Source organism: Lonchura striata, chromosome 1, assembly GCF_050655825.1.
Source record: "Lonchura striata isolate lonStrDom1 chromosome 1, ASM5065582v1, whole genome shotgun sequence".
Lineage (NCBI taxonomy): Eukaryota > Metazoa > Chordata > Aves > Passeriformes > Estrildidae > Lonchura > Lonchura striata.
Window position 1 is genome coordinate 29,164,430 of NC_140703.1, and position 25,828 is coordinate 29,190,257.

At 52.0% G+C, this 25,828-nt stretch overlaps 1 protein-coding gene across 6 annotated transcripts; it reads right to left on the reverse strand.

The window, feature by feature from the left end:
* Positions 1-263: 263 nt before the first annotated feature.
* Positions 264-24,520, reverse strand: GPR156 (G protein-coupled receptor 156). 6 transcript variants are annotated; one of them, XM_085572193.1, is made up of 11 exons: positions 24,352-24,510; positions 16,164-16,308; positions 15,911-16,052; positions 13,149-13,285; positions 10,836-10,971; positions 9,858-9,968; positions 8,719-8,844; positions 8,181-8,276; positions 5,235-5,471; positions 2,900-3,058; positions 264-2,344 (listed from the first exon to the last, which is right to left on the reverse strand). In XM_085572193.1, the coding sequence occupies exons 3-11, from the start codon at positions 16,013-16,015 to the stop codon at positions 1,166-1,168; spliced, it is 2,286 nt and encodes a 761-aa protein (XP_085428319.1). In that variant the 5' UTR covers positions 16,016-16,052; positions 16,164-16,308; positions 24,352-24,510; the 3' UTR covers positions 264-1,165. The 6 variants fall into 6 exon arrangements, with proteins under 6 accessions (XP_085428319.1, XP_021404765.2, XP_085428311.1 ...); XM_021549090.4 differs by having other exon boundaries at positions 15,911-16,055; positions 24,352-24,492; XM_085572185.1 differs by having other exon boundaries at positions 15,911-16,055; positions 16,164-19,424; positions 24,352-24,445.
* Positions 24,521-25,828: the final 1,308 nt, after the last annotated feature.

Sequence of the window (25,828 nt, forward strand, 5' to 3'; positions counted from 1 at the left end):
GCAATGGGAGAAAAAGAGGTGACACTAGTGAAGGAAGAGAGAAGTGAGGGATTTCACCATCACAAAGGGTAATGGAGAGGGCAGTGCTAACATGCTTTGTTCAAAACCAGGTCTGGGATTCCTCTGACACCTGCTTTTTTTAATCAAGCCTTTCTCCAGAAGGTTTATATTGCACTGGGCATCAGGTCTCAGCATCCTGAACTCCTGTGGAGACAACAATAAGCTCAAATGCCATGATAAATATCCCAAAAAGGCACACACACTGGATTTACTGTTCTTGGTGTTTCTAAAATAAAAATTAAACAGAGCATATTAATTTAAACAAACCTTATTCCAGACTATATCACCCATACAAAGACAGAAAGACACAAGACTCAGAAATCCTCCTTTACAATGGCTAGCTTGTCTTTCCCTTCAGCTCTGACCTGAGTCTCACCTACAATGATGCACCTGAAGAACACAAAATGCAAAGACACCTCCACAGACATCACCTTTGAACTCCATTTTCTCGTTCAGATGCTACAAGAAAACCCACCAAAACTCAAAAGTTTGCTGTGTACCCCCCATTCCAAAGTCCTTGTTTTGCCTGGAAGGAGCACACCCCAGGTGAGTGCCCGGCTGCAACTGCTTCTGGTATCCGTCTCCCATCCTCAGGTGGGGGTGATGCCAGTGGGATGCTCTGCTTGGGCAGCCTTGGGGGAAGGAGTCCTCTGTCGGTCCATATGGAGAGGTGTGCAAGAAGCAATGGTTGTTTCTGAGGCAGGATGCTGCTCCCTGCTAGTGTGAATCAAGCAGGTCTCACAGGCAAAGCTCTCTGAGGAGACAAAGTTTGGGCTCTCACAGACCCCCAGCCCTGGTTTCTCCACTGCTGGCACCAGGATGGACAGAACTGCTGGCTACCTGTGGGACACAGGCAGCTGCCCAGAGTAGCCAGGACAAGGCCACCGCCACCTCCCTGCGTGCTGCCAACCCCCTCTCAGCCAAACTCAGGCTGCAGTCACGGCTGACCAGCCTGGGGCTGACACTGCAAATCAGAACGGGGCAAATCCCCAAATTCCAGAACAAGGCACATTCCCCAGAGGGATGTGTGGCTTTAGCATTGCAGAAAACAAGCAGTGTTTTGGGGTGGGAGGGCACTTGCCTTTTGGGGCAGGGGTGCCCCCATTCACACAAACGTAGGTTTTAGATCGTCTTTGAAATTCACCACAGGCTGGGGTCTGCCGTGGTGCTCTGTCTGGTGCTCCTCACAGTCACTGGGCTCTGTGTCCGTGTCCGTGCTGCTGCTGTCCAGGGAGCCACGTGGGCTCTGGAAGCAAACCTCGCAGCAGGGTCGGTGGCAGCCGTGAAACATCTCGGAGCTGCTGCTGCTGGAGTCAGAGTCTGGGTAATAGTACAGCGAGCGCAGGGAGGGCTCAGCGGGGCCCCTCGGGGCGCCCTGCCGCCGCCGCTGCTCCTGCGGGATGCACGATGAAGCACCCTGCGACTCGGGCCATCCCAGCCATCCCTCTGGCCGCAGGCTGGCCTCCCTTGGCATGGCTGCAGGGGATGGTGCCGGGCGGTGAAGGAGCCCTCTGCCAGCCATGTCCCCTCCTGTTCCCAGGGAGTTGTGTGCTGACTCCCCACGGACCCAGCTGCCCACCTCCTTCACCCTGCAGCTGGCACGAGGGGATACGTGTCCAGGGAAGCGCGCGGAGGCAGGGGGCAATGGGATCCTCCGCTGATGCCTTACCAGGTAGGGGCTGAGGGGTGTGTGGATGCCTGGGTAGCCCTCCTGGCCCACCCGTGTTTCTCCCTGCTCGCCTGAGGTGCCCTGGTTGCCAAGTGGGGGTCTTGCAGATAAGGCTGGGCTGTGGTTTTTGCCATCCAGGCTTAACTCTTGCAAGATTTCCCACAGCTTCTCGCTGTTTACATAGCTGACTTTGGGGAACGACTCCCAGGCTACGCCAGCGGAGTTGTCTTGGCCTGGCAGCTGCTCTGGAGGCTGCCCCTGCACTGCAGGTGTTCCACACTCCTGGACATCTTTCAGGCCATGTTCAGTGTTGTCTCCTGCATTAAAAAGCAGCACCTGAGTGCAAACAGGCTCCTGAGTTGCATTTTTCTGGAGGGCCTGAGCATTGCTGCCAAGAGGTGATGTACCCGGCAAACAGGGGGGCTGCCACTCCTCCCTCTCCGGATCCGGGGGGCAGCAGTCCCCTGGTGCATCCCCAGGCTGCCCTGAGCTCCAAGTGCAGGGAGCTGCTGGCAGCACACAGGGGTCGCAGCCGCTCTCCGCAGACATCAGCCTCATCAGCTTCTCCTTGGCGCTGCTCACTTGCTCCTGCAGGCTTTCGATCACGGCGTTTTTCTGTGTCAAACAAATAAGCCTGTCAAGTGTGGGGCAGGTAGAGAGGAGGAAAACGCTGCCAAATTGGAAGCAGGCACTGCCAGAAAAAAACCTCACCCCTCTCTGCATGGCAAGAGCCACACCAGCAGCATGTGTGACCTCAGCCTCCCCTGCAGCCCCCCAGACGTGTGTGTGGGAAGGGGCTCAGTGGGCAGGCAGCTCTTCAGGCTGGGGTGTTCCTGCCCATGCAGTGCAGACGACAGAGCAGGAGGCTGGGGGCTTTTCTGAGACAGAGCATCTCCCCTCTAAATTAATCATGTTTGACAAGGCTGTGGGAATCAGGCTCTCTTGTGATCCTCCCTACAGAATTTTTTTAAGCCCTCCAAATTATGCCTAAATTGTGGTGCTTTGGAGTGTGACAAAACAAAGCAGCACTTCCCCTCAGGCAGGAAGAGGCTGGTGAAGGATCACCAGTGTGGACAGGGTGTAAAGAAGGGCTTCCCACCCTAAAAAAGCCTTCAGCCCACAAAAGGGAAGGGGAGAAGCTGGAGGAGGGGGGCCGGCAGAGCCCTGTACCTCGGTGAGCAGCTGCTTCATAGAGTTTTTCTCCCCTATGAGCTGGTAGAGCTGCTCCTCGCTGTACACTGAGCGGCAGCTCCTGCTCGGGCTGGTGAAATATTTTGCCATGTGGCTCATGGTTTGGCTTTCTTCTTCAAAGGCTTTCCACTGCTTGAGCTGGGGAGTAGAAGAGGGTGTTATCCGCAGAGCCCCAGCCGACACAGCGGGAGGCAGGCACAGCTCAAGCGCGAAGGAGACAAAGGGACGGAGAGGGGGAGACAAAGGCAGGGAGTGACAGGGAGCAGAGACAGCCAGCCAGAGATGGCTGGGCGAGGGGCTGCAGTGTCACTTGGAGCCTCCCACCCATCTGAGCCCTACCCTGTTCCTGGCTCCAGCTTTTAATGAAGAAGAGGGTCAGTGCCTGGCTGCACTGAGACCGCTGAGCACACTGTAAAAGCCCCCTCCCTCTTCTCCCCACTCCCTGACTCCATGACAAAGACAGTGTCATGCATGCCCCCTTATCCCTGAATTACTAGTGACAAGCTGAAAACCAGCAATGTTTAGCATCTGTTTTCTAATCTAGTGTCTGCTTGGAAGCCTTGTGCAGCTCAGCTCCAGCTGTTTATCGATCTCAGATGAGCTATAGAAAAGCAAGCCCATTAGGAAAACAAGGTAATGAATTAAAAGATCCAAGTTAAATAAAATGTTCAAGGGCCCCAGGCTCCCACAGAAAAATGGTACAGCCAGAGTGCAGGTACAGCTCATTGGCTTCTCCACCCTCAGTCCAAGAGACCTGGAGCTTGGCAGAACATGGCCAGCAGGCCTGGAGCTCACCAGGGGAGGGTTGGATCCTTGCTCCCAAGGGCTGCCCATCTAAGCCCCTGAGCTCTGCAGTTACACTGCCTCAACTGAGGCAGGTGGGGACCTCTGGAAATCATCCCAAGTGCCCTGCTCAAGCAACGCCAGAGGGAGCAGCCTGCTCATGACTGTGTCCAACTGGGCCTTGAGTATCTCCAAGGATGGGGACTCCACAACCTCTCTGGGCATTCTGCTCCAGTGCTTTACAACTTTCACCGAAAAAACTCCAGCCTTTTCCTCATGTTTAAATACAACTTCCTGTGTTTCAGTTTGTGCCCATTGTCCCCTGTCCTGTCAGTGGATACCACTGAGAAGAGCCTCACTCCCCCTTCCCTATTCCACCCCCATCGATATTTATATACATTGCTGAGATCCCCTGAGTTCTCCCTTGCACAGATGTGCTTTCCTCAGCTTCACCTCTTCCTCCCTTTCTCACCTCATGTCCTTGAGCCCAAACATCCCTCCAAACATTCAACTGAGTAAATAACTGTTTCCTTTCCCTCTAACAATGGGAGCATTATTCCCACTAATGTGGTGGCCAGGCACACCAGGCTGCTCCTGGAGGACACAGGAAGCAGAAGTGCCTCACCACACCACAAAAGGCTTCCTTTAAACACCTCCACCTCCTCCTCCTCCTCGCTTGTGGCAAAGCCCAGCTTCCTTCTCCAAAAGTGCAGAGGAGGACAGGCTTCCCTGGGGACCACCAGCAGCAAAGAAGTCTCTGAGAGTGGCTGGGCCATCTGGATGGTCTGCGCCCAGCTCCTTCGCTGCCAGCAGCAGAAGCTCCTGGTGCAAGTGGGCATGTGAAGTATGAGAAAAGGACAGATCCCACCCCCTACATGGAGCAGCAGGAGGAGACCAGTGGCTGCCTTGCCTCATGTGCTGTCTGCATGGCTGTCACCTGTGGCACATTCCTGCAGGAGGGTTTCTGAGCAGCAGTGCTGCACTCCTTGGAGACTTTCCAGGACATAAAGTGGACAAGGAACAAGAAAGCTGGAGATGGACATTTTACAAGGACACAGTGATAGGAAGAAGGAGAATGCCTTTAAACTGAAAAGAGGGTAGGTTTAGATTAGATATAAGGAAGAAATTCTTCACTATGATAGTGGTGAGACCCTGGATCAGGTTTGCCCGGGGAAGTTGTGGATAGCCCAGTCCCTGGAAATGTTTAAGATAAGGCTGAATGGCACTCTGAGCAGCCTGGTCTGATGGAAACTTCCCAGCCTACAGCAGGGCTGTTGGAACTAGATGATCTTTAGGTCCCTTCCAATACAGACAATTCTATGATTCTTTGAGACTCAGAGAACTTGCTTGGGGAAGCAGAACCACCAAGGTGGAGTGGGGTGAGGCTTGGAGAATGAGCTGTGCAGGTGAGTCCAAACATTTTGGGAAAAAAAGCAGGAAAGAGATTGCATTGATGCCCACGGCTGCTGTTGTTTAACACCGAAAATGTGCCCATTTCCGGCCAAGTGACAGGACAGAGGTGGCAGCATACCTGTGGGACAAAGATGAAGCAGTTGATCGTGGTTGTACAAACAAAGATGCCTCCAGAGGTAAAACCAAACAGCAAATTGTGCCAAGAACAGAAAAAACGGTGAACTAAGCAGATGGTACCAGCAGCCAGAAAAACGAGGTTGACCCCGACGATGAGTGTCAGGGACTGGTTCACTGGTGAGGAGCTGACATTGTCGGTCAGACCGGCCAAGTAGGTCCCGTATAGCAGGAGGATACTCTGGAAACAGAAAAAAGAGGTTTCCAGAGTGTGGAAAATTACAACCTGATGGTGTCAACCCCCATGTCGCACCAAGCCCGGTGAGCTCAGATACACTCAGCGCAATCCTAATTAATGCTCTTTGATCTATAATGCAGACCTGGAGCGTGTGGTGGTGACGCTGCAACAAACGCCTGGCACGCTGCTGAAGGCCAGGAGTGGGGCTGGGGACACAGGGCAGGAGTGAGGGCGCTGGTGGGCATGGGGGGTCCCAGCCAAAGGGCATGAAAAGCTAAGAGTCAGAGGCCAGCAGGTGCTGCCACAGAGCAGAAAATGGCTGGAGAAATTATATAAGCCACCCATTGGGCAGGCTGGAGTAGGAGAAGCAAAGGCAGACAGACAGGAGGCAGGGGTCCCTGCAGGGATGAAGCAGTGGGTGCCATCAAGGAGCAACAGCACAACTCTGAAGGAGCAGGAAAGATATCCAGAAGGAATTCAAAGAAGAAGGCAAGGAGAAATGGAGGTTTAGACTGGAGGGAAGAGGATGTACTTGGTGCCTCTTTAAATAGCAATAATCCAGGAAACTACCAGGTGCAATTATTTTCCCTTCCTTTAGCTGTTTCCTGACTACAGCAGCAGGGAAGGGCACTACAGAAATGCTCTGTACACAGAGGCTCTCCCTCCCCCCAAGTAGAGCCGTTGTTTCAGAGCAGGCTGTCTCACCACCCTCCTCCTCAAGATTCTCATGCACACATTTTGCTAGTGTGCTCAGAATAAAACTACTCAGCTCCTTCCCTAGGTGACACTAGCAGGAAACACCAAATATTTTTTGCCTGCCTTCATAGAGTTGAGCATGGTCTGCCTTCAGGATCATTTGGAAATACCATCTAACAAAGTCCCAGCTCCTGCAAGGACCTGGAATACAGGGAATGTGACCTACAATATTCCTGTGCTACCCAGTAAGTGTCAGCCTTTACTAAGAGTCATTGTTATTTGTGCATCAGAAGTGCTTTGTGACACAAGATGCAGATGTTTTTTACACCCTTCTGAACCCCTCTGTGCTGTGGCCAGTTGATGACTGTGATGGCCACTGCCAGGGTTAAGGTCTGGAGGGACACAAGCAAGGGAGGTTCATGTCCAGATCTCTGGTGAGACTCCCAGCTTCAAAGCAGCACAAAGTCTCAGGGTGGGGTTGTAAGAGTGAAACCTGCCTTGCTGGGAACTGGACTGAAGCCTGACCCTGCTTTGTAGAATCTGCACTGGATCATAACTGTGTCCACCATGCGGCACCTCCAAACAGCCCAAAGGCAAGGCAACCCCTAATCCCTGAGCAGGAAAAAGCCAGCACCAAAGTCCCATTTAAATTATACAGTCTATCTGGGACACAGACAACAGCACTGCCGTCTCCTAAACTAGAACTCTCAGTGGTTTGTTTGTTTGTTTGTTTTAAACTTGAGCAGAGGACTTTGCTCCTAATTCCAGGCATGTCCTTGGCAAGTCATTTCTCTTCATTGCTCTGTGCCAGAAAACCAGGATAATACACTGAGTGTCTTCCCAAAGGGCTGAGCACATTAATGTTGTGGATGCTAAGAAGTGCTATGTATGCGGAGATAAAGCCTACACTCACGTTAGTGTAAATCCAGACTAACTCCAGAGAAATCACCAAGGAAGTACTCCATGACCCCCAGTAAGCAGGAAGGAACAGGGCCAGATTCAATGCAACATTAAAAAGCTTACCTGGAACTGATAAATGGGGATGTTTTATTTCCAGAAGGATTTTTTTAAGGGCTGTAGGCAGAGACATTACCTCTCTAAACCAAACCTCTCTAACACAAGCTGCAGACAAAATCAGAGGTGGAGACACAGCACTGACAGCCCAGGTAATACCTATGTTCCCTAACACCAGAGGACTTCTAAGGACTTTGAAATTAAATGTAGAAGGACTTGGCTGGGTTGTGAGGTCCCTTTCTGATCTTTTTCCTATGATTCTGGGTAGATGGTCAGTGAGTATTACATTACAATGAATCACAAAGGAAGTGCCTGTGCTGCACGCAGAGATTAAGCCATTCCCCCAAAAAGGCTGTGATCTCACAAGCTTCATCAACATCAACTTTCTGAAATGTGTCCAGCCTCTGCCATACCAGAGACACAATACCGCAGATAATTACAGTGATGACTATACTGACATAGTTACATCAGTATAACTAACACTGCTGGAAGAAGACTGGCCATGTGCAGAGATTCACCAGTGAAAGTATAAGAGGTATAATTAACCTGATAAGCATCCTGCAAAGGTGGGGACCAAGTACTTGTCATCAGCACCTCCTTGGTTTGAAATCACAGAACACAGGGATTGAGCCACGCTGGCAGTGGTCATTCACTGGAGTCTTTAGGCAAGGAGTGTGACATAAAGACCAGGAAGATGTTGAGTTTCAAGAAGTGAGATGAAGCTCAGGGGGTGCTAGGAGAGATGTAGAGAGATTGTATGTGCACAGTGTACATAAAGGGGATGGTGAAGCAAGGAGAAAGCAGCTAGGAGGGTCTTCACCCTTCCCAAGGTGGGAAGGGCTGGAAATAGGAGGGCTTACAAGACGAACAGGAGTAGCTGGGATCTGCAATGGGCATGTAGCTTGGGAGGGCACCGAAATGACAAATGCTGCGGAACAGTTTAGGCTGAAAGACAGGCAGGAGGTGAGATTCAATGCAAGAAGCAGTCAAGAGGTTACATACCTTAAAGCCTAAAATGAGAACGAGCCAAAGATCAGAATAGAGCGATGCACAGGACTGCACCCGGCTCACGGAGCACGTCATGCCTTTCTCTGTTGCCTACAAGGCAAGGCAAAGACAGAAGTGAAGGCTGCAGCCTGGCACAGACCAATGGGAAGGTGCATCTAAGCAGGTCTCCTCTGTAAATTTCTGAAAGGAGAGGTCAAAGCTGGTGGTGCCAGGGGCAGAGTCTTAAAGTGAGATGATTTTGGCCTTCTGCTGCCAACAGGCTGCTTAAACATTTCTCTAAAGCAGATTCCTTAGAGCCCTCCTGTGTCATGCAGGTGATCTTCACAGACCTGGAAATTTTGCAGTGGACTCTCACCTCTGTAATAGACCAGACATAAACCAAATCCAGAGTGCCCAGAGGGTTTTCTGCCTCGTTTTTCTTTCTGTTGTTTCTCAAAGACCACCTCCAAATGCCTGGCCACTCACTAACTCTGGCCACAGAGTTCAGATAGGACACAGCAAAACCCCACACCGCCCCTCCTCATCCTTTTACCCGCAGTGAGACGCTGAGGCTTCGGAAGCACTGGACTGGGTCAGAGAACACCCAGGTCAAGAGCAAGACAGTGTCTGCCAGCACCAATGCTGCTACCATTCCCAGCAACTGCAGGTCTTTGATAATCTGCAAACATGCAAGAAGTAAAAGTTACTATGGGGAAGGAGTGGACACCAATAACCCCCATCCCCCTCGCATCCCTTTCTGTTATTTCTTTCAAGTGACACATCTCTCCTACTACTTCTCCCAGAAAGGTGTCCAGCACCTACATTTGAGTTGGCCACAAGATCTCTGTTTTCAATTCCCAAATTCTTGGACACCTAATCAGGCTTGAGACCAGGCATAAACCCTGCCTGATGGTGTGGATAGCAGGTAAATGCTATGACAGAAAACAGTTCTTCCAAAACAAGATTATCATCCCTTATAACCATATCACCAGCAGAGATAGAAAGGCAGAGAAAAACACCTGGTAGGATCATAATTTTGCAAGTTGAACACAGATCCCAGTATGAAACAGGAGTCCTTGCTGATACCCAGTTCCCCTGCAAACCCTCTTGTCCCATCTTTCATCTGAAACCTACTTTTTTCACTGCTGGAAAGTGACCACTGAAAATTGTAAGTGCACTTTTTTGTGCACAAATTTTCCATTTCCCTCCCAGTTTCTGAATCCTCATCCTTAAGTGCTTCAGAGGAGAGCCCAGCACTCCCTTCCTGCCTTCAAGAGCAGATCGGATCCATCTGAGGATGGCCCTAGATCAGATGCTTTTGAGGACACCTGGTTTATTTTCATCCCACAAAAACAATCAGCGCAGACCTGAACACAAACATTGGTGTGTAGCATAAGGAAGGCATGTGGCCAATGTAAAATGAGAACAAAATTGTTCGGTGATGAGGTTTGGACTCCACTGGGGAAGAGGCAGCCAGGCAGGGCACCCACTTGCCTGTAGTGTGGAAAAGCTCCTGCCTCATTGTGCAGGAATAAATGAAGGGCCCATGCCCAGCCAGGTGTGAAAGCAGACCTGTGATTGTGGCATCCATCCCTGTCACATGCCCGTTTCATCTGGTTTGGGACTTGCTGGTGTTTGCCCTCCATGGAAGGTCTGTCCTCCCCCTTCCCACCTCAGATGCTGGGTACTCACCACCCGCTTGTCGGGCACCCGCTGGGTGAACACCTTGTAGAGCCGCCAGCTCTTCCCCAGGACAGGCCCGAACACCAGGGAGGTCCCCACGCACAGCAGGCACAGCCTCACCTGCCAGGGGTCAGAGCGAGGGGGCTGAAAGGGCTCACAGGGACACCACACACCCTCCCAGCCTGGGGTGAAGTAAGGATGGCTGGGGACATGTCTACACTCTTCTGATTTCTGGAGGGTGATACCAGATACTAGAAAGCTGACCACAGGGTGAAATAAATTCAAAGGCAAGTACTCCTCTGTAGGCATGCCTGCTGCCTACCTTTCTCTACCTACCTAGAGACTCATTGGAAGGGCAGGCAGGGAGAGACAGGCAGCTCGTGAGCAGCAAGAGCACAGAAAGTCCCAGCACCCAAAAATCACTTGCTGGCACCTCCATTAATTATCCTCAGCCCAGTGGCAAAAAAGGATGCAGGGTATGCACCTTCCCACTCTCCCACATGGGTGCATGCCTAGTCCTCAGTCTGGCAGGGTGGCTGCCTCAGGCCAGGACATGGGGGTTCATCACATAGGTGAGTGTTCTGATGAAGATCTGCAGCCAAAAAAGTCACCCACAGCCTCACAGCACCTGTGCTGTCAGGCAGTGGTGACTGTGTGGAGGATCCCATCTCCCTTTGTGTTCCCCTCTGCCTGCTGTACTTCTACAAGCCCAGCAGTCTGCCTGCCTGCAGGACTTGTCCCCCAGGGACCTGCCTCAAATCCCTTCCTCGGTGCAGATGTGGTTTGCAAAACAGTGAAGGCCGTTCAGACAGAAAGTGTCTGGCTGCCTTTTGCATATGTGGAATCCACAGCCCAGCTGAGCAACGTGGTGGTGACAGGCTGAGGCTGGGACAGAGCATGTACAGGTGACAGCTGGCTGGGAAAGAGCACATACAAACAGGCCAGTACATACCTCAAGGTGCCCATCCCAGCAAAACCCCTGCTCACCTGAATAAGCTTTTCCATTGAGTCTCCAGATGGCAGGCTCTGCTCCTGAATCCCAAAGAGGTAAGCACTTGTGTAAGTCAAGCCACTGCCAAGCAGGGTCACAATGTTGAGATTGGGGCTGGACATCTTCACAATCCTCCAGGAAACAAAGCAGGGAATTTGATGACAGTTACTGAGCATCATGACCTGGCAGCACAGGGGTGAGGTCCCCTTACAGGGATGATGATGGTCACAAGGAATGCTGACACAATGTCCACCCCCAGCCCCCCCAGCCTGTGCTGCTCACCACTGCTCCAAAAGCTCAGCCATTACTCCATGGTCCCATCCTCTCCCCTTTCTTGCTGGAGTGCTTCACAATCCTTCAAGTATTCATTTAGCCCTATGCCAAAATTTCTGCTGCAGAGGGGCAGAGGTGGAAAACCACACCAACACCCACAGTGACTGTACCCAGCAGTAAGTTTTAGGTGCAAGAGCTACGTGTGCCTCCAGGAACGGGCTGATCCTTCCTCTGATCCTTCCTCACGCTCAGCACAGGAAGCCGCCAGCAATGTTCAGGTTACAGTCTCCCCTCTGTAATTTCACCTCATCACTCATAATCCTGTAACTGTATTCAGGGAGGGGAGAATCAACCCACTGATCTCTTATGACCTGTCACCCTTCCCCAGCAAGCCTATTGAGTGAAAGCTGGACCTCCTGCCATCCCCTCCAATAGTTCTGCCTCTTTGACCTCCTGACACATCATTACTTTTCTCTCTTCTTGAGTTCCTTCCTGGCTTGTTGTCTTGCAGTCACAAAGCCTGGGGTTCAACTTGTCTCTTTCCCTCCCTGCCTTCCTCACCATGTCTCAGCCCTTGGAGAAAGATATTCACTAGCTCATGCTTCCAGCTTCAGCTGAGAAAGGTCTCCTCTGCCCTCCCAGGTTCAGGAGGCAGACCAGTATTTATTTACTGCAGAGCAAATAAATAACGCACATTCATTACAGCACATTCCGAGAACATAAATTCAAGTGGCCACTGAACTCAACACAACTCAGTAAATGAAAGTGCTTCAGACTGGGATGCAGTTGGGATGCAGGTCATGCAGCTGCTGCAGCACAGCAGGCATGGGGCTCTTAACAAAAAGCTTTATGGGCAGGACCCTCCCGACTGCACCGTGGTTGTCAGGAGCATTAAATTCCTTGAAAGCCACCAGCGACGTCAAACATCAGTCCAGGCTGCACTCAGATGTACACCTCTGTGCAAAACAATGGCACATGGAGAGCGAAGGCTTTGCCAGGTGAAGCCTGGGAGAGGGATGTATCCCTGGAGGAGGAAACAGTTGAAATACCAAGGGACCAACAAGGCAGAGGAGAAGGTGGCAAAGAGGAAGCAGAGACATTCAGAATTGCTGAGGAAGGCTCAGCACTTGCTGAGACAGGTTGAGCTATGAGGAACTGCTGAGCCTTCTGCTGGATTTATGCTGCCTTCAGAGGAGCAGGACTTTTTATCTCCCCAGTGCAGACTGAACAGCACCAAAAAAAGTCTGCATGTCACCACCAGCTTCTCTCAGTAAAGGATATCATGTTCTCCACCAATACAATCAACTAGCAAGAACAAGAGGGGTTATCAATATCTTTAAACCAACAGCAAGAAGGACATGGCACATTGTGGGGAGTATGATGGCCTTGCTATGGAGCTGTGCTTGCTCAGAGCGATGCTTTCAAGCATGTGGAGCAGAATTGAGCTCTCTTTTTACCCACTCCTGTTGATGGTTTTATTGAACAGCACCTGGATGAGACCATGCAGCACTGTCTGTGCCAGAGGGCACCCATAGAGTCGTAGAATCATTAATGTTGGAAAAGACCTCTAAGACCATCAAGTGCAACCTTTGACCAAACACCACCATAAGAAGTAAACCATAGCACTAAGTGCCACATCCAGTCTTGAACATTTCCAGAGATCGTTATTCCTCCACTTCCCTGGGCAGCCTGTTCCAATGCTTGACAACCTTTTCAGTGAAAAAAATTATTGCTGGTCCCCAACTTGAAGCTCCCCTGATGCATTTCGTGAGGCATTTCCTTTCATCCTGTCTACAGCTCCCTACCTTGTGGGAGGAAAGGAGCAGTCCAAACAGGACTGTCTCCACCAGTGATCAGAACTCTGTGTAATGGAAGAAACTGCAACATCCCTGGCATTACCCTTGCTTGCCCTGTGCTGTTCCTTCAGGGTTACACCCTCCTGATCCTTAGCTCAGCTCAGAGCTTGGTCCTGAAGGAGCCTGACTCCGCTACTCCAGCTCAGGGGAAACCTCCCAGGAGAAAAGGGATGCTCTTACCTGTTTTTCCTGAAGCGAATAGTGAAGATGAAAAAGAAGAGTGCTAGCAGGACTCCTCCAGTCAGGAATGTCCACACAACTCCCAGGAGACCAGCAGAGAAGGATGGGGAGCTCTTCATACTGCGGTCAAACGAAGTCTGCAGGAAGCAAAAGGGATAAGGAAGAAGAGGACATTGCTGGGGCTCTCAGCAAAGAAGGTCCCTACTCCAGCATGATCCCTCCCACAGTTATCCTGCTCAGCCAGAAACAACAGCTCCCACTAAGAAGACACTCCACCACCAGACTAAGTCCTGCAGATAGGGCCACTGAGATGTGTGTGGACAGGATGTGTGCTCTGTCACTTGCTGAGTGCTCAGGAGGACACAGCAGTCCAAGAGCCCTCTTCTTATGGCCAACTAGCCAAATCCATAATGAAGCTGTACAAGTAATTCATAAATCTCAGGCAGTCCTTCCTCTGAGACACAGGAACATGGACACTGGTTCCCCACTCTCCTCTGGAAAGAAATCTTCGGAGAAAGGCCCCATGGTGCCCCAGTTGATATCATGCTTCTTTAGATGCTTCTTCGTTCCTACCCTTACCCCTCCCTGCAGCAGACAACTGATCAGCTGGCAGACGTGACTGGGAGCCAGCAGCAGAGCTGCCAGTTGGAGCAGGAGCTCAGGAGTGTGACAGTGATTTTCAGAGGCAGTGACACACTGAGCTGGAATCCACCCATCTCCCAGCTGGACAGAAACGAACTTGGTCCCAGGCAGGCATCAGCTGAGAACTGGCTTTTGAGGGACACTCCCAAAGTGGGTATGATGGAAGCACCTCTCTCCTTACAGACAAACCACCTCATGGTTTAAATCTCCATTTAAAATAGTCTCTGCTATCTCCTTATTAACATAAAATGGATAAAACAATCCCATGTGAAACAAGAAGCCTACTTCCGCTGCTGATCTAAAATGCTCCAGCATTTTTAACAGGATCTGCATGTGTGAGTTACCATCTTTTTTTTTATTTTTTTTTTTAATTAAAAAAAGCATCACTTTAATAAAAGTGCTGGCACATCCCCTTTAAGGGAGGAAAAAGGAGAATGGGGCTTGAGCTGGGATCACACACCTCCTTGCTAACTTCTCTGGTGCTGAGTCCTTTCTCAGGTATTCCAGCATCCAATTTCTATTGTAGAAAACTACTTTTCCTGACAGTTGACACTGCCCCAAACTCCCAATTTTTACTTCAAGGTCTGAGCTGTTTCTGCTTCCAACCTTGCTCGAAATAAATCTTCAGGCAGAAGAAAGGCATTTGTTTAGAGCTAATGCCTCATGTCCCTCTTCCCCAGCCAGGCTTCATCTCCTCTGGGTGAGCAAGAACAATGCACAGCTTGCAGAATTAAAGCCACCACATAATTCTTGACACAAAAACGTGTCACTGCCACACGAGCACAGCTGATCTGCAGGCTCCTGGCAGCTCACATGCTGATGCCATGCTGGTCACAGGGCAAGTGGGAAAGGCAAACTCCTGCCTGGGAGAGACATCCAGCTGAGAGCTGCTGCTGCTGCTGCTGGGATACAGCTGCGTGCACATCTCAGCATCACTTTGCAGTAGCATGGAGGAATCCCTGGAGGGATACTCATCTCCCTCCTGAAAATGCTTCCCACCTCCTCTTGCTATTCCCTGGGGAGCCTTTCCCTCTCTGGGAAATGAAGACCACACCAGATGGTGGAGGTGATCCAGTGCCAGGTCAGTGCCCTGCTTACACCGGGATTCTCTGTGTAAACACCCCATCATGCAGCACAGATCAGGCCCATCCTCCCCCCTGCCTGGAGCTGACAGGGCTGGTACATGGCTGTAATGCCATTCTATTTCTGTGTCCTGCCTGCTCGAGCCCAAGGGTAACACCTGGCTTTTACCACTGAGGTGAGCAGGGCAAACTCAGCATTCTGGGGCTTCTGCACTTCACTTCCACCCACCAACAAAATCTTTTCACCTCTGTCTGCTTTCAAAAGTATTACTGCACCTTATTCTCAGCAACCACCCAGGGATCAGAAACACCCCTATGATCTCCACTTTTTCTCTCCCCCACACCCTCCCACCTTACTGCTGTTTCCCTGGATGTTGATGCTACTTGAAGTTGATGGAGCGCTTTACTGGCTGCTGAGCAGAGTAAATCCTGGTCCTGGCAGGGGGAATATTAATTGTAAGCCGGCTGCCAGAGCCAGAGGAGCCAAGCAGCTTACAGTCTTTTAATTAAAGGCCCATGGTCGTGCAGGACGTGATGGAGAGCCGAGTGGGCCAAGCCTCTCCACTCCATCCAGCAGCCCCACATGGTGCCAGCTGCAACTGAGTGCATCCAGTGTCATTTCTACCACCTTACTGGTGAAGGGGGGAAGGTACCATTTATTACAGATGATGATTTTTAATTAAATCCTACTCTACTCATATTTGAAAAGCACTTTGAAGTTATAGGGGACAGGAAAGGTCAAGGGGAGATGGGGCCATCACAGGCCAATCCTGAGCAGCTGGCTGACACATGGGAGGGCTGCTTGACATGACTTGGCTGTTGTGGATGCTTTCCTCCCCTTCTGGATAATTGCTGGAAGTCACCTAGACTGGGCATGTCTTGTCTATCAGCCAGGTGAGTGTGCTGCCTTCAGCTGGACTGGGATTGCTTGGCAGCTGCAACCCCCTTTATCCCTTCCCCAAATCTACTTCTGCAGAGTAAACCTCATGTCCCAGAGCACACCCCTGTACCTATACACCCCACTGCATCCATACATACCACTGTCACAGTGCAGAGCTCCTGCAGGGCCCGCTGCTGCTGCTCCTGGCTGCCAAAACTGGAGCTGCCATCGCAGAGCTCAGAGCAGTTGAATCCCGGCTCCATAGCACATCCTCAGCCGTCATCCAGCCGTACCTTTGCCCTGCTGGAAGGATGAGTGTTGGCTTTCTCCAGCAAGAAGAAACCTTTGGCACACACCACATCCCCCCTGTCAGCAGGGAAGGGTCTGTGGACAGCCTGGGGCTGAGCTTACCCAAACTGATGTGATGCACATCCAGAGTCAGGACAGGGAGTGTCCCCTGACAGTGTCACTTGGGCGTCCTCTGCAGCAAGGAGAGTCAGCTCGGGACCCGGGCTCCCACGGAGCAGGGTGGCATCCCCAGCACTGCTACACCACCCTGCAAAACAACACCTGTGGAGGGTCACGATGGCTCCCAGACCCTATATCCCAGCTGGGGACTGAAATTAGGTGCTGTGCTGGGCCAAGAAGGAACATGGCATTCTGGCACCCTGAACCCACTGCATCTTTCCTTTGCCAATGCATTTTCCTGCACTGGAGCAATTTCAGGGTCATTTTGCGAGAACCCTCCTTGTGCTGGCAGTGACTGCTGGTTTCACGGAACATCCCTTTCTCCCAGCAGAGAACCAGCCAGTGAAGACAACAATGAACAGCAACCAGTGTTGCCATCACTTACCAGGACCTACATCCAGGCCTGGGTGAGCAAAGGGGAAGGTGCTTGAACACAGTGTTTTGGCTGACTTGGCTGAGATGCAGCCTGGCTACCTGAAGAGCTGGCTGTTTATTAAGGAGATTTAGAAGCCTGACACCTCCATGTTCCCCCTCCCTCCCTCCCGGTGCTCTGGCAGGCAGGTATTGTCCCTGCCTGCTCCTGCTCCCTTTGCACCACCTTTACCACTGTTCCCCCTTTCATTTCTCTTTTTGGTGTGGATTTTAATAAGCCTCATTACCATTTTAGACATGAGGTCATACTTATCCTCAAGCATCCTTACTCAATTACCATTGTCACCAGGTTTAATTAGCTTCCAGTGCACGACCATAAGCAAGTCTCCTTTGTTAGTAGCAGGGGAGGAGGTGCAATAGCTCACTCCCTATTTGCTCCTAACAACAGGTAGGAGGAAAAATTATCCCTGTCATGCTCCTCGGTGCTGCTCCCTGGCTGAGCATCCCCTGTACCTGGCCATTGCTCCAGCCTTCCCTGTTGCTGCTCCTGACACTGTTATGCCCTCTCCTTTCAAGTCCTTTCTTTGGAAAAACTCTTGTCATTATTTGAGCAAAGAAAGAGTAAATTAAAAAGACGCATGGTCACCAGGACCTCATCTGAAATTTGATGTTCATCATGGGGCATAATTGAGATTCATATGACAGAAAAGCTTCAGGTGTTGTTCTCAGCTCGAGTGTATGCTGATTTTTCAGCTTTAGAGTGGTTGCCTACCAGTCCTAGCCCAAGCACATCAAGCTAAGTGGGCTATTTGTCCAAAATTAGCAGGCCCATGTCTGAAGCAATAACCCCAGCTCTGCTGCTGGCAGAAATCTTTGTGTGCTTCAGGTCCAGGCACCATCCTGCCCCTGCCAGAACTTCCCCCAGTGTGAGATCAGCTCGCTGTGTCCTACGAACACAGTATCACACATCAGCCAGACAAGATTTTACACACATGCTGTGTAAAGATGTGTTTTTCAAGAGTGTTGAAGCCACCCAGCTCCATCAAGCCTCCTTCTCTCTAACTTGTAGAAATCTGTGGTGATGTTTCCCCTCTGCAGCAGGATCATCCTCTGGGAGTTTTCATGCCCTCCATAGCTCAGGCTGAGTGACTTGACAAGAGCCATGGCTGCAGGAGGTATGCAGCTGCTGCAGTGAATGCCAGGATTGCTAAAATGCTGGAAGTGCAGTGGAGAGGAGGAGACAGGCTCCAGCTGAACAATTCAGAGACCAATGGACAGTGCGGAGGCACTGGGTGGGGATGGGGTAGGAGAGGGACACTGAACCTTTGATGCTGAGGAGACCTGAAGGTGAGCACTGCCCAGCCTCCAAGGGGCTCAGCTCCTCTCCATGCCCCTGGTGGGTTTAAAGACAAAAGCCCCTATAACTCCTTGTAACCTTCTGCCATGTCAGAGGGGGAACACACCTGGCACGAGGACCACTACCAAGGCTGGCATGAGGCCAGCAGGCACAGCCTTCGTGTGGCTCACAAATGGAGGCGTTACCCCAAGGAGCAGCAGCTGAGCCCTCATCCATCCAGGAGGCCACCCCTTGGAGGGCAGAAGCCCCTTGGGGGCTCCCCAGCCCCCACCCCTGCATTCTGCAAACAGCTCCCACACAAAGTTGATAACAAGCTGAGGCTAATTAGAGTTCATTAGTATGCAACAAAGCAAGCACCAGTGCAGTTGTCGCTGAAAGGCAACAGGCATTTCCAGCCCAGCTCCTGCCTCTTGTGAGAGTGGCAGGAATGCTTCTCCGTAGCCTGGAGAGGATCCAAGGGGGACCAGCACTTTGGGGGGTCACTGACCTTCAGGCTGAGGCTGGCCAATGGTTGTCAGGACAGACCAAAACACAGGTAAAACCCCACATCCTTAAAATGAAAGGGACTGTTGAGAACAGAGACTTGTGGGGTTTGGTCTTTTGTAAGTGTTTTTTAAACTTAAAATACCAACCAGATCTGATAGATCACTTCCAGAGCAGAATCACAGAATGGCTTGGGTTGGAAGGGACCCAAGAGTTCTGCTTGCCTTGGTCTGCCCTTGGTCTCTGTGACCTTGCACCTGGTGGCTGTCTGGAACATGGTGGGGAGTATTTGGCCACAGAGGAGCATTGGTTTGCACGCAGACATGATCCAAAAAGCCACAACTCGATAGGAAACAAGTGATGGGACCACATTGAAAATATTAGCACCACCATTTTCTCAGATAAAAGGGAAGCACTGACTGCTAGAAACAGTATTTGGATAAAAGCAATTTGTGGTCACCTCAATGGCTGATCTCCAGGCCTGGAAAACCTGTTTCCTTAGATCTGTCGAGACCTAGGAATACTTAGCATAAAATCATTTAGGTTGGAAAAGAGTTCTTAGATCATCAAGTCCAACAATTAGCCCAGCACTGCCAACCCCTCCACTAAACCATGTCCTTAAGCATGACTTCTACATGTTCGTTGAACATTTCGAGGGACAGATACAGAATCACTAAGGTTGGAAAACACCTCACAAATTACAGAGTCCAATATCTAACAATGCTGAGTAACTGTAGACTAACACATAAAGAACCCTCAAAAGAGATACAATTGATGTAATCTAAATGCACATCTTGACTCTCTCAAATTTTCTTTTCTTTCAAAACATTTATTTTGGGAAAAAAACAGACAAAAAAAAAGCCTTTAAAGAAGCTGAAAAATTGGTGCAGCATGTATAGACCCAGAGCAGGCAGAATGAACTTTTCAGCCCAACAGGTTCATTTGGATGTAGTGTTGAAAGAGAGTCTTCTTCCCAAGGGTGACATCGCTGCCTGGTGAATCAAAAGGTGCAAAACCAAAGATGTCAAATCACAGACAACAGAACAATCACATTCAGAAATGTGCCAGTCTTCATGAGCTCTGCAATCCTGATCACACCAACCCTGACAGAGAAATGGTGTATGCACACCTCTGCAAAGAGCACATCTGGAGAAACATCTGCTGAGAAGAACTTTTGGGAAGGTGGCTGTGTGGCCAGAGGCAGAGAAAACAACTGGGGAGAAGGAGCAATGTGCAAAGGGCAGAGCCACTCCTGCCACCTCAGGAAGGGAGCAGGAGACCTTGGCTCACCCACGATGGGTCTGCGCTGCTACTGCCAGTCCCGGTGGGAGATGGAGCTCTGCTGGTGCAGAGCAGCTTCGGCTGTCAGGACACCGGGCTGCACGCTGACAGTGGGAAATCAGCTGGATAACTGTTCCGGCATCACAAACACCGCGGGACGGGGTTTTGCAATTCAAAATCTGCTGCTCCCGAGACAGACTCCAGCTTTTCCCTTCTGCTCTTCTTGTCCAACAAGATCCATTCTAGTTTGGCCTGAGAAACCTGCAATATTGCCATCCCCAAGGCGATCAAAAAAAAGTCCCAAGCCAGACTTACTGCAACACCCCCCGCGATGAAGCTACTTGAAAACTGTGAGTTAAAACACACAGCGTATCTGAAGATTATTTTTAATTTATATTTAAAACTTTGGCACCTACATTTTCATGCTTTTCCCTGCAAACACAAAAGGAAAAAGAAGGAAAACCAAGAAACGCATCACATCATCCTAAAACCTGGGTTACAAAGGCTGAATGCTCAGGAACACTCGGGAGCTACAAAGTTGTCACCCTTCTTCTCAGGGTCTGTCCTGTGCTCATGCTTCATTCTGCTCCTGTCCCTGGAATTTCCAGAGCCACTTCCAGGCCCCTCAGGTATCTTCATACTTCATAGACAGACAGCAAGCTCAGTGAGGATAACCAGCAGGAGCTGCAGGACCCACTGCAGGACAAGGTGCTTCTCACTGTATGCATGGGGCACTTGCTGTGTGACTGAAACCTGAAATTTTGTGTTGACTGAAGCTAGGTGAGATTTTCAAGGTTCCTATCATTTTGGAAAGCACGTCCCAATATCATGAAGGCAATAACTTCTGAATGTTGATCTTATTATTTGTCTGTCCACTGTAGCTCCCTCAGCTTGCAAGGATTGCACAAGGTTGGCACATTTAGCTCTACCCCTAGACTTTTCAACTTTTTAAGTGCAGTAGAATACCCATTTGGCTTTTTTCAGTTCTGTGGTTTACACTTTGAATTAAAGAAACCTCTATGCACAAAAAAACTCCAAATAACCCAAATTACTTTTTTTTGAACCACCACACAGTCCTGCAAGGAACTGACTCACACTTCTCCCACTAAGGAGCTGATAAGGCTTTTAACTCTCTAACCATAATTGCTATACAATGATAGGCATGTGAGAAACAGACACAGAATAGATTGGAGATGCTCAAAGGAAGGAAAATTAGGAGGGAACACCAAGAGGCATATGGAGCACGCCACAGATGAGACCAGTATGACCAGAGCTGATGGGGAGGTAAACCAAATCCTTGGAGCTGCCACAGAGTGACTTTGTGCCACTCAAAAATCTGAGCCCTCCCTCGTGTCCAGCTGCAGCAGCTACAGAGCAGCACATGGATGAAATGAGCAGAAACCTCCAGGTTTCTGCCTTCCCAAAGGGGCTGGGAGTCCAGGGGACAGGACCCCACTGCCCCTCGAGCTGAGCTCATCCCTGCTTGGCCAGGTGGCCTGGCAGCCTCCTCACACAGAGCCACGCACAGCAGGAAACAGCCAGAAAAGTCCTTCTGCCGAATTTTAGTGACAGCACGGTACCCCCAGGTGGAAGCTCACCTTCCTGCAGCCAGTGAGAGAGGCATTGGGATCTCTGCTGCGAGGCAGCAGCCTCACCACTCGGGGCCAAGGAGGGCACAGCTGCCTCCCCCAGAAATGGGCAGGGGACATACCCCAAGCACCGCTCTGAGAAGGAGCAGTGCTGCTCCCCTGCCCAAGCCTCTGCCCACAGCCAGGACAGCAGCAGCTGTGCTGCATGGACAGGAAGGACACACAGAGGCTTTTCACCACTTTGGGAAAAATCTTGGGTTTTCCTCACTCCGTAACGACTTCACCAATCATTTCATTTATTAGTGCGAGAACACACCTGTAGGTGTTGTTCTGCCTCCATGGGACAGCTTCCCTGCTCATTCCCAAGTCCTGAGTCAGGATCTCCATCCCAAGTGCTGGGCATGTAGCAGATGACCTGAAAGTGGGATGGCAGGAGCTACCTCTCCAGAAACACACTGCACCTTCACCACGAAGAGGCAGAAGTGGCCAGGGCCGGCTACAGGGCCAAACTGTGTGGCCATCATGCCTCATGCCCACAGAAGCACAGCACCTGCCTGCCACACTGCCAGGCACAGCCAAAGAGAAGCAATGTTGGAGGTGTGCAAATGTCCCCAGGGATCTGCTTCACAATCTGCCCTGGTAGCTGCTGCAGACAAACCATGAGCCCACCTGTCTGCCAGGCTGGTCAATCCTGGATCCCTGTGATGGATCACATCCCTGTCCCAGAGAGGATGGCACCTTGGCACAGGACAAGGAGGCTGCAGGACTCCACGGTGGCTGTGTGACACTCACACTTTCCACCAGGACACTGATTCAAGGTGCTGTGACTGGTGCAGCATTATCAGGTCTCACAGCTGTGCTCATTCCTGGTGCCTCTGTTGCCTTTTTTATACCTGCTGTCATCCATCCACATGCATGATCTGCCTCAGAAATCTTTTTGTGAGTTTTCCCAGGCCTTTTCCCAGGCCATTCCCATCAATTGCTGTTACCTTCTCCTTTGGGCATGTGCCCCAATATGTTGCTCTAAGGCACAGCTCAGCCCCAAGCACTACTGCTGGAGGCTCCAACATCCCTTCCTTCCATCAGCTCCCTCTGCCTTCGGGGTGTTAGCACCAGCCCAAAACACGAGAATATGCTAAACAGCCTTACAGGAAGGTGTAGCCTGCGATTTTTTTCTGTCTAACTGTACCACCTTTAGAGAGCCATCATGAATAAGAGGCAAAAAAAGCCTGATGATTTAGAAGTTTGATTTACAAGGGAGATCTACCTTGTGGTTGAGGTGTGTATGACTTAATTAAGAGCAGAAGCTCACCCCCACTGAAGCTGTTTGCTGCCGAGCTATCAAATGCAGAGGAGGAAGAGACCTCAGAAGGAGAATTTCCATAAAGATATATTTCACATTAAGCATATGCCTTCAAGAGCTCTCCCTTTCCAAAGCTGGCAGGAAGCTGCAGCTGCTCCTTCATGCAATCAGACACCATCCCCTCACAGCCCTCGCAGCACCAGCACACCTGTGTTTTCACAAACAGGGCTAGGATGGCCAGGCTGCAAAGCCACACAGCCCCAAGCATGGGGACAGCTTCTATCCCTAACAAGGTCAGCAGGTTTTTTCTCTATTTCACTTTTTTTCTTTGAGATCTGGCAGGATTTTGGAAATCAAGTGACACATTTAGTCCTTAAAGAGGAAGGAAAACAGAGCACTACAGCTCTTTCACCTTACCCCTGATGACCAAGCAGCAGGGCATATTTTCCCCTAGGAGACAGATTTGACTTAAGGCTCTGAAAGCCAGAGATGTCCACAGCTCCTCTGGCTCCCCTCCCGGGTACCACAGGCTGCCAAGCTGCAACCAGTGCTGCCCTGCTCAGGCTTCTAGTTTCCTTGCTGGGCAAAACAAGCCCCCCACCAAGGAGCAGGGCCACATCAAGGTTTCCACAAGGTCTGCCAGCCTGGCTCCCTGCAGACAGCAGTGAGGCTTGCTCAGGGGTGCAGAGTGGCAGCTACAAAACTGGAGGCACAACCAAACCCGTGTGTAAAGCGTTGCTTGAAAGTGTGGCAGGACAGAGCTGACAGCACAGAAAGAGCGGAGCGTGCAGTGCCCCAGCAGCAGGTGGGTGAGGGGATGTGGCAGCTGCGCCAAGGCTGCATTAGAAATGCCAGCTGCAACTCAACACTGGCAGCTCCTGCTTACCCAGGATCTGGTTCCCTTGGCCTCTTCCCTGCCCCTCTGAGGAAGCAGAACACCTGTGGGGCAGTGGAAAATCCAGCTCTGGGTCCATGAGCCATCCTTCCCTGAGAGGTGACCAAGTCCCTGGGAGCTGTGTCATGCTCTGGCAGCCAAGGAGAAGCAAAGAAGCTGGGTCCTGGAGTGTTTCCTGGGGAGGGGGTGGGGGGGTCTCACCCTTAGCAGCACTGTGAATCCAGGGCACACGGGAACCTCTCTCTCCCTCTCCACCTAGCAGGTTGCTGCACTGTGGAGTTGCTTGCAACTTTTCTTCCCAGTTTTGAACTCCGAAAGGCACACAGCTTGCCCAGGTAATAGCAGTTTGGTTAGCATAAATTGACTTAGCGCTGCAGCTTCACATCTTTGCATCCTGCAAGGCAGCTCTTTCCCATCCCCAGGTGCTAGCAGGCTCCTGCTTCTACAGGCGCCTCCCGGGGGCTGCTTGGAACCTTTGGGACAGTATTTTCTGGAGAGCTACAAACAGCCGCCCAAGCCCGCCCCGTTTCGAGCTCAGGGGTGCACTCCGGGCACAGGCAAGCCAGCGAAGGGCGAACGAGGAGCTCTGCATCCCCAAAATCGCGCCCAGAGCGCGGCTCCGTGCCGCAGGGCGGGAGCGCTCGGGGCTCCCAGCCCGTCCCGCGGCCTCACCGCGCCGGGCTCCGGCCGGCTGCGGGCAAAGGGGCACGGCCAGCAAAACCACCAAAGCCAACAGCGCCGGGGCAGGAAGGCAACCCGGGCACCCTCGTCGCATCCATCCCGCTCGCAGCCCCAGCCGCAGCTGCCAGCCCCTCTCTCCCCACAGCGCGCCCGGCGGAGTCCCGACCCACCTGGGGACGGCGCCCGTACCCAGGGTGCCAGCCTGCGGGAGCCTGCGGGAGCCTGCGGGAGCCTGCGGGAGCCTGCGGGAGCGGCGCGCCCGGCCGGGAGCAGCCCCGCAGCCGCCGCGGGACGCGGAGCTCGGCGCCGGCGGCCGCCCCTCAGCGCCCGGCTCCGCCCGGCCCGGCCCGGCCCGGCCCGGGGAGGCGGGCGGCGGGAGGGGCCCGTGCGGCCGCGCTCCTCCCGCCGGGGCGGCGGCGCTCCCGGCTGACCCGGGACAGAACTTCCCGCAGCGGGGAAAAAGCCCGGAGGCCGGGGCTGTCTCGGCAGGGCTGGATCCCGTTTCACGGCGGCGGCTCCTCCAGGCGAGAGCAGCACCGAAGCCTCCCCGGTACACGCCGGCGCCGGGAGAGCGGGCTCCCGGCACAGCCCCCGGCTGACCCGGCCGCGCCCCGCAGCCCTCCAGCCCCCGTCCCGCTGCTGCCGGCGGGATGCGCCCGGCTGGGAGCGGGCCGCCCCGCCGGCTGCTCCTGGCAGCTGAGGCAGCACAAAGCCCCACGTCTGTGGCTAAACCGGCCCGAGAAGGTGAGTAAACGCGAGGGCGGCCAACCTCGTGCTCCGTGACCTGCTTGTGCCGCCCCATGGCTAGTGCTAGCCAGCGTGACTACTGCAGTAGGTATGTTTGTGTGAGCAGCGCCCGGTGTCTTGCGGACAGACCCACCGTCACTGACGGCATCCCCGTGCTGCCCGTGTCCCTGTCTTGCCTCCCACGGTCGTGCAGCTCGCTCGCATCAACTTTGTGCTTTCTCCCCTCAAGACACCCACTCCATTTTAGTGGAGCTTTTCCACAGTTCTGAAAGCCAAAAGCTGTGCTCCAGCACCGCGGTTTCTTTCCCAGCCTGCAGCCAAGTGCCAGGTGCTGCTGGAAAGGGCTGTTTGCAGGCAGGTGTCGGCCATGCAGGTTTTCTCTCTTTACACCGTTCTGTTTACCTCGTTTACCCGACTCTGCTAGGCTCTGCCATGAGCTGTGCTGATTTTTCACTCCTGCTCATTCCCAGACCTGCAGAACCATGGACCAGGGGCAGTTGTGGTCTGAATGGGAGCAGAGAGGTTTGCACAGTACTGTTGGTCACGCTGTGCCCCACAGCACCATCAGAAACAAACAATGACTTCTCACTTCCCAAGCTTGGTAAAAGCATCCAGTTTGTAGCCTCTGCTTCTGGCAGCAGCTCCCACTGCCCTTTATTAGATTTGACTGATGTCCTAGAGGAAAAATCTGCTATAGGACCTTTCCACTCCCTTTTCCCATCCTCCTCTGAGGTGAAACAGAGGTATGAATGTTGCCCAGGGAGTCCAACACCACACTCCAGAAAGTATTTTCCAGCCTGGGCAGTGATGGGCGATGAAGGCTCTGTGGGGCCAAGAGTCACATCCAGAGCACGTGAAGGAGGCCCTTGTTACTGCCACGTAATGAAAAAGCCCCTTGGG

Excerpts from the sequence above, each read along its gene's own strand:
- GPR156 (XM_085572193.1), bottom strand. The coding sequence starts at position 16,015 with ATGGAGCCGGGATTCAACTGCTCTGAGCTCTGCGATGGCAGCTCCAGT. Across the intron at positions 9,969-10,835 it reads CAATGGAAAAGCTTATTCAG|GTGAGGCTGTGCCTGCTGTG; the intron begins GTGAGCAGGGGT and ends GACCCCTGGCAG. Across the intron at positions 8,845-9,857 it reads GGGTGCCCGACAAGCGGGTG|ATTATCAAAGACCTGCAGTT; the intron begins GTGAGTACCCAG and ends GCATGTTTGCAG.